This window comes from Pieris brassicae, chromosome 11, assembly GCF_905147105.1.
Source record: "Pieris brassicae chromosome 11, ilPieBrab1.1, whole genome shotgun sequence".
Lineage (NCBI taxonomy): Eukaryota > Metazoa > Arthropoda > Insecta > Lepidoptera > Pieridae > Pieris > Pieris brassicae.
Window position 1 is genome coordinate 2,760,728 of NC_059675.1, and position 19,161 is coordinate 2,779,888.

The 19,161-nt window shown below is 35.0% G+C and overlaps 3 protein-coding genes across 4 annotated transcripts; 1 reads left to right on the top strand and 2 right to left on the bottom strand.

Moving 5' to 3' along the window:
- Positions 1 to 913: 913 nt before the first annotated feature.
- Positions 914 to 9,958, top strand: LOC123716340 (serine/threonine-protein kinase MARK2-like). Its single transcript, XM_045672028.1, has 11 exons — positions 914 to 1,141; positions 1,376 to 1,504; positions 1,807 to 1,979; positions 2,412 to 2,470; positions 2,953 to 3,082; positions 3,595 to 3,755; positions 4,917 to 5,068; positions 5,332 to 5,948; positions 6,303 to 6,389; positions 7,258 to 7,321; positions 9,453 to 9,958. Exons 1-11 carry the CDS (start codon positions 1,019 to 1,021, stop codon positions 9,519 to 9,521), a joined length of 1,764 nt encoding a protein of 587 aa, XP_045527984.1. The 5' UTR covers positions 914 to 1,018; the 3' UTR covers positions 9,522 to 9,958.
- Positions 9,959 to 11,062: 1,104 nt separating this feature from the next.
- Positions 11,063 to 15,835, bottom strand: LOC123716341 (nucleoporin SEH1). Its single transcript, XM_045672030.1, has 8 exons — positions 15,619 to 15,835; positions 15,360 to 15,516; positions 14,791 to 14,944; positions 14,360 to 14,467; positions 14,047 to 14,154; positions 13,424 to 13,582; positions 12,873 to 13,033; positions 11,063 to 11,214 (listed from the first exon to the last, which is right to left on the bottom strand). The coding sequence occupies exons 1-8, from the start codon at positions 15,751 to 15,753 to the stop codon at positions 11,072 to 11,074; spliced, it is 1,125 nt and encodes a 374-aa protein (XP_045527986.1). The 5' UTR covers positions 15,754 to 15,835; the 3' UTR covers positions 11,063 to 11,071.
- Positions 15,836 to 16,485: 650 nt separating this feature from the next.
- On the bottom strand, positions 16,486 to 18,933 carry LOC123716411 (protein NEDD1). Of its 2 annotated transcripts, XM_045672145.1 has the most exons (3): positions 18,683 to 18,933; positions 17,518 to 18,574; positions 16,486 to 17,310 (listed from the first exon to the last, which is right to left on the bottom strand). In XM_045672145.1, the coding sequence occupies exons 1-3, from the start codon at positions 18,815 to 18,817 to the stop codon at positions 17,120 to 17,122; spliced, it is 1,383 nt and encodes a 460-aa protein (XP_045528101.1). In that variant the 5' UTR covers positions 18,818 to 18,933; the 3' UTR covers positions 16,486 to 17,119. The 2 variants fall into 2 exon arrangements, with proteins under 2 accessions (XP_045528101.1, XP_045528100.1); XM_045672144.1 differs by having other exon boundaries at positions 16,486 to 18,574; positions 18,683 to 18,932.
- Positions 18,934 to 19,161: the final 228 nt, after the last annotated feature.

A 19,161-nucleotide genomic window follows, 5' to 3' on the forward strand; every position in this document is an offset into this window, starting at 1 on the left:
GGCCCTCAAAACCAATAGTGAGATTCCATTAAAAATAGAAGCCATACTTTAATTTTTTGAAACAAGAAAATTTCTGACTGAAATCAATAAATTATATGGCAAGCGTTATCTTAAATATAGAGATTTAAATTATAAGTATTTTATTACAGAGAAATAAAAATACTATAATCATACAAATGTATCCTTTAACCACCTGGGCCGGTAGAGAATTCAGTTACGTTTTCCCCACTTGTTTGCGTGTTATTCCCACACATTTACACTGAAACGTTTGCTTATAATATTTATCCATTACTTACTTGATTGCAATAATTCACTGCTTTACTATGTAACGAGGAGGTTCTTACCTGTAACCATATCATATGCTTCTCATTACATACGAATAAGTTATATTTTGATTTTATTTTATTTTATTTTGACAAACATTTAACAACGATTCCAGGCAAAATTCTCAGGAAGATATGATGGATGGCTTTCTGGTTCATACGCAATAAAAAGCTACTACGAAAATAATTATAATCATCAAAGAAATAAAGATTTCACACATTTGAAATTAAATAGTCATATTAAAATTCTAGATTCTAAAATATTGGCGATACTTTTTCATGAAGTAAACAGGTGTTTAGATGTTTTATGCAGATTAAGTAATTATACACTAAATAAAAAGAATAATTCAGGGGCGCAAAACTGAGCCGTTCTTTACTGTACAAGTGAAAGAAGTAAAGTATATTCATTATATTATAATTATTATATCATCATATATAAACTTCGCAATAAATATAATTACGGTTTTAATACACGATAATAATACACTAGACGCGTACAACTCTTGCATAACAATGTATTTAGAACAATCATGAACTGGCGAATAACAAATGTCACAAAGACATCGTTCCAATTTCAAGGGAGCAAACAAACGATTGCCAACGACATGACAAGCGTGCATGACGGTCAACGTTGTATATAAAATATTTTGTAAAATTCGCGCCAACATAATGCCCATAAGATTTAGAAACTAGCAATGGCACTGGCAAAGAAAGGGCAAGTTTACAGCGTCGGCAATTATTTGATGACGGGAAAAGTTTTCGGGAAAGGCCACTTTGCAAAGGTAGAAGAAGCCACCCATAGGATTATCGGCAAAAAGGTTCTTCATTCATTAACTATTGTATTTCTTACTAACTCTCCATCGTCTGATGTCTACAGTCTAGCTATTGGACCAGCTCGTGACGCATGTGGATACTTTTTCATCAAAAAGATACCGTAGGCTTTTAATCTCCAATAATTCTAACGAGACCTATTTATGATGTGTTTCTACTAGTATATAAAAAGCCGTTCGGACGACGCAATATATATTAAACATTGAGTATTGTTTTAAAAGGTGGCGATTAAAGTAATAGACTTGACCTGCATCAAAGAGGACTATGCAAGACGCAACTTACACCGTGAGCCCCGGGTGATGGCAAAGTTGCGGCATCCCTGCATAGCTGCCCTTTACGAGACTATGATGGTTGGTTACCAACTATTATCATTTAAACCAACTTAAAATAACCCAAAGAAGAAAGTTTTCAATTAGATGTGTAACTAGTAGATACGTATCGTCCACATGATTGATGATTGTCAAAGGATTCAGCTTAACTGAGATATGATCTCAGAGGTTGGTTTGTATCAACATAATATCTACTACTTACCAAATGCATAAATTTACAAGTTTACTAGTACTTATTTATGTCCCAATTTAAAAAAAATCCTTACTGACCCACACCCAACAGCGTACAGTCATGGGGTAAATTTTTACTATTTATTTACTAGCACGGGCCACGACTTTATGTGGTGATGGAGGCGGCGGCAGGCGGTGATCTTTGTTCCTATGTCCTCGCTGCCCGAGGATCAGCACGTGGCCTACCTGAATCTCGAGCAAAAGCGTTAGCCGCTCAGTTGGTTTCAGCTGTACGTCACATGCACTCAAGAGGGGTCGTGCATCGGTAATAGTAATTCTGTACCTTCTTAAAATACATATCTAAAGGTTAGCATCGTATGAGCAGTTTGGCGATTTGAAACTTTGTGGTCGCCAAACCTTGGAACCCCAACTGTTTAATAGATTTTTTTGAACGAATTAATATTTGAGAAAAACTAGCATGCCTTACAGTGAAATTCTTTCTGGTATGTCAACTTCAATACGTTTTGAAAGAATTGATTCACCGGAAAATTATCACATGATATAGGGAAATATTTGTATGAAAAAATTATGGCGCGTCTAGTAGCTAAGCGCGAAATTGTTTTTTATAATGATTAACATAGGTACTAAAGTGTTCAATACTTTGTAAAATTTAAAAGTCGTGTACCTAAAGGTTATTCTTACTGAATGTAACCACGTAAAATATAAATACGTTAGCTAAACGTCAATTAACTTACAGAGATCTGAAGATGGAGAACATAATGTTAGATAGTACTAAGCAGTTTATAAAAATTGTTGGTAAGTATACATAAGAGTTTTGTGCATGTATATAATAGAAAATATGTTTTAATATATTTATGAATATTGTTTAGACTATGAAATCATATGGTAGATTTTTTTAAAATCCTGATAGCCTACCTAAGTGGTATATCAGCGAGATGCAAAATATATTAATAAATGTTCTGATTCCTGTGATATGTTTTTTCCTAAGTTCTTGCAGTGCCGTTGCTTTTGTTCCCTTTCGCCGCATCCGTTGCGACCTAAACACAATAGCAATAGAATATGTTTCTGGTTTATCTGTAGAGCGATTTGTCGCATTATTTAAATGTGGTTTTAAATATTAAGGAAAATTCATTAAGCCTGAATCGAAATATTTCCAAAATTTTCCTTTTTGAACAGGTTCAAAGTGTTCACCATCGTTTATATACAAATATATCGGTTGTTTATAGGAGTACATAGAACCTGAATTAATTTGCTTACATAATTTATAATTCTTATAGATTTCGGGCTTTCCAATGTATGGAGTGCGGGTGGAGCACTACGTACGCCATGCGGATCACTTGAGTACGCTGCGCCTGAGTTGTTTGTGGATGGGCGGAAATATGGACCCGAAGTTGATTTGTGGAGCATGTTAGAACTAATTATTATTAATCTGATATATGGCAATTTCGACAGTGTCTAACACAAGAGTGAATCTAGACAGGCGTTATTGACGAACGCGGTCTAAAGCCGGTCGGTTACCATGGTAACAAGTTTGGGACTAACTTTAACTCGCATTTTGTAGTTCGACTGGGTATCTTTTGTAATAAAATATTTTGATAAGTTGAGTTAATGCAAAGAATCCTTTCATCATTGGAAAGATATATTTGATTTTTTTTTCTCAGTCAACTACTGATCATGCCACCAAGTATAGAAAAACGTAATTGTAATTTACAAAATCTTAGTGGTTAGCGAGAGTTTCTCGTTGAATACGATTTGTGAGCACTGGAGTTATGATAATAATGTAATTGCAGAGCTATGCAATCCTCAAAATCACTGATTATTGAATTGGATTTCTTTAGTATTCTATATATTTCTTTAGCATACTAAATAGTATTTTTTTATTTCTTGAGTCTTCAGTTTAACCAGCTGGTTTGTTTCAGTGGTGTGATAGTTTATGGAATGGTGACTGGAGGTCTGCCATTCGCGTGCTTAGAAGGAAGCAAACAGGCGACAGAAGGTCACTCTAGACCACAACTAAGGGCTGCTATAGCCAGAGGGTTTACCAGGAAACAGAGGAATGCGCTTGCGTGTGTGTCTACAGGTATTAGGTTCTTTTTTATTAAGTTATGCGCGAAAATTTTCCATCGCAAAATCCGGCCACGCCTTGTGCCGAAACTTATGACCCTTATAGACCTGCAAATGTATTTAATTTATGAAGATGAATATATGATTTGGCTTACAAAACTTTGCCTGGACATTTTAATATTTTGAATTTTTAAAGGAATTTTATGTATTCAGTCAGTCAGTATTCGTTTCAATCATATAATATTACATATTAAGTATAGTAACCGCTGACGTGTCGAATGCTTGTCATAGTATGTGGTGTGGTTATCATGAAAATCATGTCAATATTAATATATCCAAAAGAACATAATACACAATATTTTGTGGCTTCAACATTATACATTGAATGGTCTATTGAACAATTTCAAAATATTTACGTAACTCATATTAAGCAGAAGTAAGCGAACTCCTGCGTCATCAATAGTCATTAAAAAAAATCTCGTTGTAATAATAAAAGGTTTAAGGTACGAAATTAGGTTACAGGCTTATTAAAACACAGATTTTAAAGCATAACGATTATAATTACAAAAACCTTAATTACACAAATAGTTCTTCATACAATAAACCACTTCGGCACTGTTTTTCATCACAGCGTTTGATACGTGTTTTTCTGAAACAAAAATAAATAGTTTAACGTCACTGTGTACATGTTTACGGGGATTAACCGTGGTATACTATACAATATGGGGCCGTATACTATATTTGTCTGTTTCATTTGTGAGCTTACTTTTACACAACATGTTTTATAATTCATTTTTTTTTAATTTATTTATTTTACAATATAATATTATAGAATCATATGTTACATTAGAAAACCGCTGTTCTTTGTATAAATGTAATAATTACAGTCTTGTTAAGGAATGCGACAAATTAATATAAAAATAGTTTTTCAATTTAATTTTTATGTTGGTTAACGTTGGGCTACCTAATAACTGACAGTCCATTTATTAGCCGCGGTAGAAAACGAATCAACGTCTTCTCGCCATTTACTTAGTTTTCTCTCGATGTACAGAGCCGAACAGAGGAGTTCTCTTCTCTCTCAACTCCTTGTTTTATGGCATATTGAAGAAAAAAAAACGTAATGATATTAAAACATTGCAGACTGATGTAGTACAATTAGAATTATCTCATATTTCAGAATGCAAGATGTTCATACAACAACTACTTGAGCCCAAAGTAGAGCTTCGTATGAAGATTGAAGAGGCCGCGCGGCACAGATGGGTGAAGCGGCCTGGCATGCGAATGAAAACGCACCCTTTACCTCCGCCCGATTCCAAAGTTAATAGAGAGGTGATAAACATATAAGCTTACGGGTTTCTGGATTAATTACAGTTACACTGTACTCTTCAAGTACTGTGAGGAAATGAATGAATGAAAAAATAGAGAATCTTCTCTGATCTAGGACAGAGTACGGTCCTCAATTCTGAAGATGGCCTTATTAAAAATTAGGTAAATTAAATAAAGGATGTAAAAAAATCTGAATAACGTGTCGAGTGGCAGTTTGTTGTTAATTTAACCCCGCTTTAACCTTTAATAATTCCTTTACGTTTCAGATATACAGACAAATCGCCGAACTTAGCGCGCAGAACTTTCTGGACATCGTCGCTCAGATTAAGGCTGAACCATTTGGTTCAATCGCTGGGTTGTACAATATAAAGACGCATTTACATCAAATGCAGGCCGCCTCCGGGCTTGATCTCCTTTGGTCTTCCAACACAACGGAACCACGTCCTTCATCACCGCCAGAATATCGCGCCAAATACGAGCTTAAGGAACCAAGTTTTTCTACACTGTCTCTGCACTCACAGGTGGTGTCAAATTTGCAGAAATTCCGTCAAGTTCCAAAAGCAACTCCGAAGCCGGGAAATTCAACAGCCGAGGCCGTAGAGAAGATCAGCGACGAGATTAAGAGCAAAGCGAAGCAGTTGAGCTATTATTCAATGCGGAGACCAGTCTTTAAAGTGTACGAAAACGGCGATGGCTTGGACAATCGTCTACCGAGCATTAAGGAGTATTCGAACCCAGATGTGAACGAAAAGAAAGTAAAGCTTAAACCCCCCGTGAAGAAGACGCAGCTAGAGGAACCATTAAGGCTCAGCAGTTGTCCAAACAAAGCTAGCGATGTGAAGAGAAGCGATTTCTGCAGACGTGGCGGAGATGGGTTACCGAGGTATTTTTTAAAAGCAATGCAAATTCAATTCTTAAACCCGTTTGATGCATGCTCGACTCACGTGTTGTTAAATTCAGTCAGTTGTCATGTTGACATTAGTTGTTATTGGGAGACGTGTGCTCAAGCTATCTAAAAAAGTCACTGTTTTAGAGTTGGTACTTTATAGGCAAAACAGGCGCGGTGGTTTGAAGAGAAGCTTTCTCTGAAAAGCCAGTTTCCTGCTCGATACTATAAAGAAATCGAATTGGAACGCACGTAGGATGATGCACGCTTAATCACTGTTCTGTTTACTGTAGAATCTGGTTAGGAAATAATATTACCATTGAACTCGTGCAAAAAAAACATAATTTATAGCTGGCGTACAAGTGGTGTATCAAGAACGCAAGCGCCCCGAATATTACTACAAAGTAATGCGACTACAATCAAAAGAGCGTCATTGGGGTGAGTTTCTTTATTGACATTCCTACTCATCAATAGAGAAGATCTACGGCATTATAAAGCATGCTGTAAGTGTTATCACTGCTTTGATGTTATTCGTAAATCAACGGTAATCAAGGTATCAGACGCAGTTGTAACATCCACGTTCAATAATAAGGGCTTGTACACAAAACTGCGATGCGAATTCGCAACGCAGAAAATTACGACACGAATTGGTGCGATGCGATTTCGTGCGGCAAGGCGTCTTCCAGGTTGACCATTCCTTCGACGACCGTTAACCGTACTAAACGTATTTTGAATTGAAAACTATGTCGCGACATGGATCGTAAAAAGAAATGTGCACTTTTATTATTGCTTAGGAGATACAGGAAAAAGAAACAAAGAAGATTTTGGGTTCATCCATTTATTACTATTATGAATCCCGATGGAAACTATTTTCTTCTAGAATATAAAGCTTTGAAAACCGACGAAAAATTTTTTTTGGAGTATTTTATTCGCTGTCCCTGAGCGAACTAAAATGGCGTCAACAAGTGTGACGCAACATCGCAGGAATGCGCGATGCGAATCAATTCGCAAGTTCTTGCGATGCGTAAAGGGAGCTCGCAGATTTATGCAGTTTTGTGTACAAGCCCTAAAGTCTAGTGCCGAATCTCGCGATACTCCAATATATCCCATCGGATGTAGCGAGCCAGTAGACGAGCGTGCACAAACGAGATACAAGACCATGCGACCACAGTCAACTGACTGGTTATGAAAGTATAAAAAAACTAGTAAACGTAAAATGCTGGTTCACAAGGATTTCCCGGATTTTTCTACGCCTACAATTAAACCCTTAGTAAAGATTTAATTTCTAAAAATAATTTTCTTTTAGAAACATTGTGAGCCCGCACTCATCTTCCAACAATAGTCACTGCAAGAGCGAAAGAGCTATGCCTGTAAGTGATTAATTTTGATTTTATTTGTTATCAAGTGATATTTTCTGGTTTTATGTGCCTTTATAGAACGATGAAGAATAATATTGTGAGGAAACAGCTTGCTTCAAGAACATTATTGGGAGGTACAGGTCAAGTCGTTCACCATACGTTTTTTTCGTTACACAACTGAGCGTTTACTAAGGCAGATTTGCCACGCACCACCACTATGTGGAACCAGCTGCCCACTGATTTCCGAACCAATTCGACTCAGGGTCCTTCAAGAAAAGAGCGTACCAATTCTTGAAAGGCCGGCAACGCACTTGCAACCCTTCTGGCAATGTGAGTGTCCATGGGCGGCGGTATCACTTAACATCAGGTGACTCCGTTTGCCTCCTATTATATAAAAAAAACGAGTGTTGATATATGTTTACAACATTGTAAAGTCATACTCACACCACTAGGTCCAGGTTTAGACGACTCATGGTCGATAATAGCGCCTTACCGTTAGACCAACACTGGTCACGTGTGGAATACGGACCATAAAATCATGAATAAGTAATATATAAAAAGATACATAGTGGTTTCAGTTACGCAAATTCTTGCAAATATATTAATTTAGATTCATTAAAATGTCGGTGGAGTCGGCTAGATTTATTATGTTTGCAAGCTATAGATAGCCTCTATTTGAATTCATTCATTTCATTAAGAATCCAACCCCCGTAGTCTCTATTTGCTGCCAATATTTTCATTAAGAATCCATCCCCCGTAGTCTCTATTTGCTGTCATTATTTTCATTAAGAATCCATTACCCGTAGTCTCTATTTGCTGTCATTATTTTCATTAAGAATCAGTCCCCCGTAGTCTCTATTTGCTGTCATTACTTTAATTAAGAATCCGTCCCCCGTAGTCTCTATTTGCTGTCATTATTTTCATTAAAAATTCATCCCACTTAGTCTCTATTTGCTGTCATTATTTTCATTAAGCATCCATCCCCCGTAGTCTCTATTTGCTGCCAATATTTTCATTAAGAATCCATCCCCCGTAGTCTCTATTTGCTGTCATTATTTTCATTAAGCATCCATCCCCCGTAGTCTCTATTTGCTGCCAATATTTTCATTAAGAATCCATCCCCCGTAGTCTCTATTTGCTATCATTATTTTCATTAAGAATCCATCCCCCTTAGTCTCTATTTGCTGTCATTATTTTCATTAAGAATCCATCCCCGTAGTCTCTATTTGCTGTCATTACTTTCATTAAGAATCCATCCCCCGTAGTCTCTATTTGCTGTCATTACTTTCATTAAGAATCCATCCCCCGTAGTCTCTATTTGCTGTCATTACTTTCATTAAGAATCCGTCCCCCGTAGTCTCTATTTGCTGTCATTATTTTCATTAAAAATCCATCCCACTTAGTCTCTATTTGCTGTCATTATTTTCATTAAGAATCCATCCCCCTTAGTCTCTATTTGCTGTCATTATTTTCATTAAGAATCCATCCCCGTAGTCTCTATTTGCTGTCATTACTTTCATTAAGAATCCATCCCCCGTAGTCTCTATTTGCTGTCATTATTTTCATTAAGAATCCATCCCCCGTAGTCTCTATTTGCTGTCATTATTTTCATTAAGAATCCATCCCCCGCAGTCTCTATTTGCTGTCATTATTTTCATTAAGAATCAGTCCCCCGTAGTCTCTATTTGCTGTCATTATTTTCATAAAGCATCCATCCCCCGTATGCGACACGCCGTACAAACACGAATAATGTGCGTAATTCGCCAATGTTTCGGATTTTTGCTAACTACAATACGATTTATGAAGATGTAGACATTTTCCACCTTATGAAAGAGGGTGTGAGGAAATTACTATTTTAGGCAGCGAGAAGACTTTATAAAAGCTAGACTTAGACTTTATTTAATAGTAGTAACAATTTCTTTGAGATGGAGATGTAGTTTATTTAATTTGAGTTTTAATTTTTGTTGTTTATTAATGTTATCTGTTTCGTATATTTTGTTTATCAATGTAATCTGTTGTGGCTTTGTAAATTGTCTAAGTGTTTTCTTTTATAATATGGATTAGTGTAGATGATACTTATAAATAAATAATAAATAGTAACTTTTATATCGGATTATTTTTGAAAATGTATTTATTTTTTCAGGTCGGCTGGTATTCGCGGCCCTTAGCGAAGGACACACAACGTCTACGCCGCACCGCGCCTATTAAATAATTTTTAGATAGACTTTTCGATGTACTTATTTTGTAAGATTTTATTTAAATCTTTCAAATCAATATTTTACGATTTTTGTATGATAAATATAGAAGTTTAAACTAGGATTATGCATTCTGGACTTCGTTTCGGTGATTCAGACGAGAATTAGCGCGAACCCACTAAATTTTAGCACACACAAGTAGTTGTAAGATTCATAGACTAAAGCGGAGTTGAATGTTTACATACGGGAACCATTATTCGCGCTAACTGTCGTCTCTGGTTATTCATAAAAGTATTATAAACCTTAACAGCTATTAGATATTTCTTGAAAATAAAAATGAAAGAAACAAGTCATATAGTACTTTCATGAATAAAATCGTTAATACAACAAAATTTATACAAGCAATACATTAATACCGAGAGAAAATTGCGAAATTATAATCGTATCTAAATAATACCGACTTCTTATTGTACGAATATTACAGAGTGGCTTGCAATTTTGTTTTCATGGCCAAGTAAAAGCGAGTACACATTGCGCTTGGCGTTGCGTTTGACGCGCCTTGCTAGGATGCATACACCGCGGTTGGCAGGCGCTTGACGTTAGAGTTACGTTCTCTTCAAACTTTATTTTTATAATCGGGTCTTTCTATATCCCAAATAGTTGGTCGCTTTTGGATTGAAAATAAAAACGTATAAAAAAGATGATTCTCTATTTTCGTCAACGTCCGTCCACTCTTTACAAAAGCGCGCGATAGAATGTACAACAAAATGGCTACTCATGTATCTTGATGCGCGCTACTAACCCACGCTTCAAAACGTCTAATGTGTACTCGCAGACAAGACCACGAAGAATACGAAATACTTTTATTCATATGCCTCATTGCTTTTAACAAAAGTATTTCTCTCTTTCATTACAGCGTAAACACAATTTGACGGAATGAGTTCAATTAAAAGATCTAAATCCGTAGAAAATTTGTCTATGACGACTCTGTCACTCTGCCTGTGACATAAATCGACATTTTTGACGTAAAGGAGTGGATGTTTTGCTAGGTTTCGATTCTAAATCTCACCTTAGGTGTCAATTGTGTAAATTATCAGTTTATGCTTTACAGTGAAGCTTTCACGACTTTCAAGTATATCGTATAAATCAGCTATTCTTACATTTGCTTTCCGATTTCGATTAAAAAAAAAACAAAAATAATATATATTATTAAAATTATTATATATTACCTCAATACAACAAGATACGAATTACTAATAAGAAAGAAAACTAAAATTATTGATTAATTGCAAACAAACTTATGTGGATATGGGCAGGTCACAGGGTAACAAGGTGAAAAGGCCACGGTGGAAAAGAAAGAGGCCATCCTCTTGCACGATGGGCTGACTAGCTTAAACATGTTGGTGGCGAAGATAGAAAGAAAACTGCTCAAGAGGGATGGATCCATTTGAAGGAGGCCTATACTCAAGAGGTCCTTGAAAAATTAACATAATTATTTTTGTGTATCTTTTGTAGAGATGAATGTTTAGGAATAAATGAGGCTTAATTATCATATTACCTCAATGTGTCAGTGATGCGGCATATGCGTAGGGTTGGTGATGGCAGCTAGCCTTGTGTAAGTGGTGCGAGGTCGCGTCCTCGCCGGGGACTCGTTCCCGCTCGACTCGTTCTTAAATACGGCGCAACAACGCCATTGGTTGAGGTATTGCACTGTGGAGGGGTGTAAAACTTTTAGTATTTAACAAAATTTCGACTGTATAAAAATTGAATTTGACTGTAGAAAAGTTATAGAAAATGCGTAATGCAGTTATTAATGAGTAATTTAAAAAAATACATACTTAAAAAGTATTCATTTTTATACAGTCGAGTATACACTCAGCACAAAACGGTCAGGATTAGTGAAATTTCACCTGTCTAATCATACATCGAGTTTGTTGATGGAAATATAATATACTAGATGACCTGGTAAACTTCACCTACATATATTTGTGTCAAAACGTAATACAACATTTTGTAGATATACCAAAGATATAGGATATCATACTATAGATATGAAAAAATAATATCTGAAGGCATCTATGACAACTTTTTGTTTGTGTTCTATGTTTCCCACCGTTTAAACCCTCCCTGAACTTGCAAATATTTCAATATAATAATTAGCCAAATCGGTTCAGCCATTCTCGAGTTTTAGCGAGATAAAAAAAAACTATTTAAAATTTTTTATATATTTTTTTTTTTTTTTATAAAATAGGGGGCAAACGGGCAGGAGGCTCACCTGATGTTAAGTGATACCGCCGCCCATGGACACTCTCAATGCCAGAGGGCTCGCGAGTGCGTTGCCGGCCTTTTAAGAATTTGTACGCTCTTTTCTTGAAGGACCCTAAGTCGAATTGGTTCGGAAATACTTCAGTGGGCAGCTGGTTCCACATAGCGGTGGTGCGCGGCAAAAATTGCCTTGAGAAACGCTCAGTCGTGGAACGTCGGACGTCGAGGTGATACGGGTGGAATTTTGTATTTTGCCTCGACGTCCGATGCTGAAACTCAGCTGCAGGTATTAATCCGAACAACTCCTCTGAACACTCTCCATGGTAAATGCGGTAGAAGATGCAGAGTGACCCCACATCTCTACGCAACGCCAAAGGATCGAGCCGCTCGGAGAGGGATTGGTCATCGACGATTCGAACCGCTCTTCGTTGGATACGGTCAAGTGGAAGGAGCTGGTACTGGGGAGCCCCCGCCCAGAGGTGAGAACAGTATTCCATGTGGGGCCGTATTTGCGCTTTATAGAGTTGCAAGCGGTGGCCCGGAGTGAAGTACCGTCTCGCCTTGCTGAGCACACCAAGCTTTTTGGAGGCTAATTTAGCCTTTCCCTCCAAATGACCGCGAAACTGAACGTCGTTCGATATGTCAACGCCAAGTATTCCGATGCTGGCTGTGGCTTCAAGAAGAGTGTTTTCGAAAAGAGGAGTAGCGACAAAGGGTATTTTTTTCGCGGAAAACGCGCAAACTTGTGTCTTCTTGGGGTTAAATTGGACTAGGTTTAGTTATATATAAAATTCTTTCGTAACCATGATGTAGTTATGGCTTTTATCTATTTATCTGTATTGACAATAATGTAATACTTTTTGCCATTTCTTTTTAAATAATTTTCAACAAATTCAAGGTGTTCTCTATCAATTGATTGGAACCCGCGAGAAAAGCGTGACTGTCACAAGCAAATTTGGCGTCGTACAGGAGCAGATGACGCAAAGAGAGCCGAAAAGACTTGGAGCGAGGTGAAATACGAGGCTCGAGATCGACACACGCCCTCAGCCACATCTAGGGATTATATGACATTAGGTCAAGTAAGTCAATAAATAAGCACTAACTTTTCCAAAGTCGTACGCAGCAGTCGTCCCCTGATGAAGCGAGTAACGTTCCAGTAACGTTCCACGAAACTCTCCAAACACATGAACTGTGGTCATCGAAAGCAGCCAATACTTCACTACGGAATCTGACCCCACACCCATTACTGTTGCTTGTGGGCTCACTTAAAATTTAAAAAAAAAATTAAAATGACATTCGAAAAAGAACCAGAAGAATATTTCACCATAACCCGTTTCGGAAAAAAGGAATTATATAAATAAAGTAAATTAGCTGAAGAGATTTGGATTTATTTAGTAATATTTTTTTAATAATATTAATTTGTTGTCAGGAGTGAACAGACAAAATATGTGAGATCTTTATAGATGCCATGTTCTTTAGTTATATTGAATTATTTGCTTTGAGAAGTTCGGAACTCGGATACGAATTTGTATATTTAAAAAAAAACTATATATTTTACTATATATTCAAGATTTTCTGACTCGCCGAAAATATTCTTTCCTGGTAAAAAATCTGAACAATTCATATCAATAAAATAAATGTATAAAATACATACGGCAGAGGCTCCATTTTGATAATACGGACGTCCTTCGTAGCGACTGCTAAGAGATGGAAGGACCGGCCAAGATTCGGCGCGAATGCGAGGTCGTTAACTGGCTCCACTACCGAAGCAAGGCACTCGGTCTTCGCCCATCGACGACAAGACTCGCTGTGCCTAGAATTATTTTGCCTCTACAGATCCCTCTAGCAAGTAACCTCGCAACATATTCGACCCCCATAAAGATTGAGTTTTCGTTATACACCAAATTATTCAATTGGTATTGAGAAATGAATTTAATAGGGAATGGAAATGTATAACAAATAACTATTTCATTGTAATGAAATTGGTATTTTGATAGTACAATAAGCTGCCGAGTGCCGCAATATTAAAGCGCTTTAAAATTGATGCACTCAATTTTGGAGGATACTAAGTTATAATTATTTGGAAATGTTATAAAAAAATAATCTGTTGTAAATTCTTGTGATCACGCTTTCTTTGGTTTGTATAGAATGCGTTAAAAGGAACATATTCTTGCCTATAAAGACTACAATTCATAAACCTTAAAAATTTATTGAATAAAGTTACATGAAAAATAATTTAGATAATCATAAACCAAAGACAAAATGTTGTCTACTTACTCATAAATAAAGACTTTTCCATTACAATTTTTATCAGTCTGTGAATTTGCATTTGCTAAATTGGGCTCATCGCTCCCAACAGCCAGCATCGGGGGATTTGAGTTTACCCTGTAAATACATAACTATGTTTAAAATCCATGTTTGAAAAATCTTAAAAATCCTATTTGGAAATTTTTTGGTGGTTTCACTTCTTTTTCCAAGTTGCCTTTGTCTGTTTGGTACCAAATTTTGTCAAAGCCGCAGCAATCGCTGTAGTATGCTGCTATCATCTATGGTACTATGTGTTTTGTCAGTTCAGTATTTTTATAAATACCTAGATAAAGAAGGATTCCAAGAAAGACAACTGATGGAGACTTTTGTGGGCATTTCATGTTGTAAGGTCCACTGTGCAAGGTTCATAACATCTGGTGCTTCATATATCCTGAAAAAATTAGCACTGTAAATAATTTTTTAACCAACTTCATTAAAGACTATTGTAGTTTTACAAGGCTTGAAGGTTTCACAAAATAATTTGTTTTTGTTATATTTTAAAGAGTATAAAGTAATAATTATCAAAGCAGTATAATAATATAAGCCTACATATTAATTAATTTTATAAAATATATGGTACATATTTGTATGTACTACCAAATTGTAATATTCCATTATTTTATAAGTTTAGAAACTTCTGACCGTAAATATCATTCTTCATTTTTAAATATATGGAAGATAAAGGTTGTAGAAAAACTAAGAAAACATAGTTACCTAATAATACCATCAGCAGAACAAGTAACCAATAGTAAACCTAAATGCTTGGGCCCAAATTTGACATCAGTCACTGAAGTTCTTGAATCAACTAAGTTTGATCTTTTTACCCATGTCCGAAGACCTTTTTCTGATCCCGAAGCTGTTATGTCTCCTGAAACAAAAGGTGTACGCAAATTAGGGCCTGCTAGAAACATCACATGATTTAATAATAAAAACAGTTGGGCAACATAAACCCTTGGTTTACTTAGATTTACAACCATCTCTAACACACTGTTGTTCTGTTGACTTTTTGGGAGGAAACTGGCATGACTTAGACCTTGCTATGTTTTCATTCACAGTGCGAATTCATGTTAAATGGGCAAATATGCAGAAAACTACAACCCGAGGGTTTGAGGTTGATTGTCTTTTTCTTTGTAGTTTTTGATGCGACACCGTCGCCACTAGGGAAACAATGCTCAATTACAGTTACATAGAAGAAGAAAAATGCTTGATAGTATTAATAGTTAAATGAAAATATCTAGAGACATTAACTTTGGGCAATTGGTGGTTGTCTATAGTATACAAACCAACTTCTTCCCAAATAGCCGCTGTCCTATCAAAAGAGCATGTTGCTAGAACTTGTCCAAACTCAGGATGGGCCCAAGTTACTTTCCATACTGAGCCATGATGAGCCTTCCAGCTTGCTGTCAATCGCCACCCTCCTTGGCCGTCTGCATCCCATACCTGAAGCATAAATATTGAGAACTTATTTCGATATTTAAGCTATAACTTATTATATGATTTCTGAAGAATTTTGTAAAAAATCAAAACAATAACATAACCTACCTTCACATACTGATCACTTGAACAAGTAGCCATTCTTTCTCCATAGAAATCAAATGCAACATCGTGAATTAGATCCTTGTGGTCGGCTATTATAGTTTGTGATTCAAAAAAATTATTAGCACTGACTTCACCCATTATATTTATTAAACTATAGTGTGTTGGTGACTATCGGAAAATATAACTTTAACTTAACCAATTCCAATAAATTTAAAACGTATAAAAACAAATTCGAAAAACAGATTACTTGGATTATCAGACAAATGACAATTTACATAATTAATATATAATATTTCTGTAATATTAAATTGATTATTTCAAGTCTACCATATCTTTAATTAAATACATAAATTACTGCCTTTTTATAAAAGGAGCAGCAAAAATAATTACTTATAAAAATATATGTCCTATATATGGACTATGTATGCTCTGTGAAAGTTTTAGAATTCGAATTGTGGCGGGAAGAGGGCAGGCGACCACCGCAGGTTTCATTGTTTCGTAAGTGAAACATCTTTGGCTAACCAGTTTAGCCCACACCGTTGCAACCGAAACTGATGCATAATTAAAGTGACCATTTATTATTTGACTCAAAACTGGAGATTGGTTTAATTTAGGTCAATAATATGCATATTACAATAATATGCCTGCAGGCAATGAAAAAAAAAACACTTTTTTAAAAGTTATTTATCTCACATACATAAATCACAATCGTTCGGCGCGTAAAATCGTTGCGTATTACAATATTATTTTCCAAATAAGTAATATCCTAACTTTAAAATAGTCATCTTCACTTTAAATGTTTCACTCTCAGTTAGTTAAACTGTAAGGCCCACTAAAACAGCAAAAACTTAATAATAATAAAACAATAAGAAGTGTTACATGCATTTTATTTTGTCTAGGATCTTCATGGCTGTCAATGAAACAACAATGATTGTCGTTCAAACAAATTTTAGTATTTCCTAATAATTAGTCTTTAAAAAATAGTTACAATACTGAGATAAAATTGGCACAGAATAAAAGTATAAATTCATTATTAAATATATATTATATACCGTTAAAGCTAGTAACGTAATAAATAACATCATTGTTAGTTTTAAATCATTGTTTCATCTTCTTGTTCAAGTCTTTACTTAAAACTAATCACCATGTGATATACACAATATTTATGGGCTTTCTAAAAATAGTATGGTAAAGAAAATGATAATTTTATACAAAATTTCTTTGCTATAATGCAAAATATTGCCTAATGATTTTAATATATGGTGTATTGCATCTCTACAGATATTGTTAAAATTGCATATTAAGAACTTGCTCCATTTTGTTAAAAGAAGAAAGAACAATAAAGCCAAGAAGCTCTCATTTTCCATTATCACCAGTTATGCTCTAACTTTTCTACAGCAGTTTAACATAATAATATCATCTGTCTTGAAGTTTAGTTACCTCACTATTCTTAAACAGTTGTAGCAATCTCAGAGTGGTGGATTACATATATTAAATGGGAAAATTAAAATGAGGTGTGCCTAGATTTCAATTGATCAATTTCTAATGCTAGTTTTCTATTTATTTCTACCAATTCATTTTGATTTTCCTCTAACCTTAATAATTGGTTGCTCATTTGTGATAGCTGCTTTTCTAAATAAAGCTTTTGTTTAGTCAATGCCATCATAATATGAAGAAAACAATTCTTATTGTCATCTGCAACATATGAAAGACTTAATTTGAAGAAATCTTTTAGCTCTTCAATAGTTTTATTGTCAATTCCAACATTTTGAACAGTATTATTGGATATTATTGGTAATATGTTAGAATTTGAAGGTCTTTGTTCACTTATACCATTGTGTGTTGTGGGGTTTTGCAAAATGTTATCTGCAGTTTTATTTATAATTGGTGTAGAGGATTTACCTATAGCACTTTTTTCAATATCCAACTGATGCAATCTAAATTCATTACGATCACTTTTTCTATAAGTTTCTAATGATGATCTATTATGATTAGATTCTAATTCTTCATTTGATTTGTCTTCCATACCCATTTTAAAAAGGAATGAATCTTCCACATCTCTTGCAGGTGGTTCTGAGCGATTTGGTGGTGTGTTGCATGTAAAAAGCATATCTAATGAATTGTTTTGAATTGGTGATTCAATATTGGGACTGATTGTATCCAATTTATCAACCAAACTTAATTCTGGCGACATAAATTTTTTTCTTGGTGGCTGAAATGCTACTTTTTTTACTTTATTGTTATGGCCTTTCAAAATTTTTAAGGGTGTAGTTAAGTCTCTTAAATCATACAGCAAAACATAGCCCTTTTGAGTTCCAAGTGCAACTTGGTTTTCTGCATTTATTGCCAATGATGTTAAGGCATGTGGCGTTTTTAAAGTTGATACAACATTTCTCTGTTTGATATCATAAACTTGCAAATTTTTGTCAAGACCACAAGATAGCATAACATCCCTATTAATAAGGGAATATACAAAATCAGATACTGGAGAAGCATGACTGTTCTCAAAAGTAACTTTGTCCTTATTAACACTAACATCCTTTAGTATAACATGCCCTTCATCTGTAGCTAGACCTAATAGTGACCTTGCTTCATGATGAAACTTCATTGCAGATATGCTTTTGGAACAATTAAGTTTAACAGTTGAAATAGGTATATTAGATACAAGCCCATAAATCACAGTGTCTCCATTTTGCATACTAGCAGCTAAATTTGTATTTTTAGCATTAAAACTTAAAAAGTCTACTGCAGCATAAGATGGCAATGTGGGAAATATTTTGGTTTTTTCTTTGTTTTTAGCATCCCAAATAATCACTTCACCTTTTATAGTTCCTACTGCTATATTACGATGGCCATCTCTTTGAAAACATGCTGCACATGAATCGTCGATTGGGATATGCTGTAACACCAAGTTATGGGATGCAGGACTTAAAATTTCAGCAGTGCCTTTAGGGTTGACCTGAAAGTATATTAAGAATTACAAAAAGAAAAGGAAAACATAATATCTTATGTTTTTTGACATTTATTTTTTTAAAAGTTATTTTTTTTATATAAATAGAATGCTTACCAATAGGATATATTTACTATCATCGCTCCAAGAGACATCTCGTATAATTCCGTCGGATTTTCCGTGACAATATTTCAATTCCCAATTGTTTGTATCATATAGTAACAAACGTGAACTGACAGACGATAGATACATCTTATTTAAATGATATACTTTACCGTTATAGGCTTAAAATTTTAAATAATCAACAAACATGAAATATTATCATCAACGAATAACCGATTAACAAAAAATTTTGACACTAGACCGTTTATATGTCAAATTTAACTCATCAATGTTCATTGTTCACAGAAAAATATTTTTTTTAATGTTATTATTTCAATGTCTTTTTTCTTAGTAAAATTCTGAGCAAAACTATATACGATTATCAAGGAGTCATTTTTAAAAAGTGGTTGTTATCTTCGAAAACTATTTGTAACGTACGTAACGTTGTACAAACCAATGAAATATATTTTTATTATTCATTTGCTTTACTATTT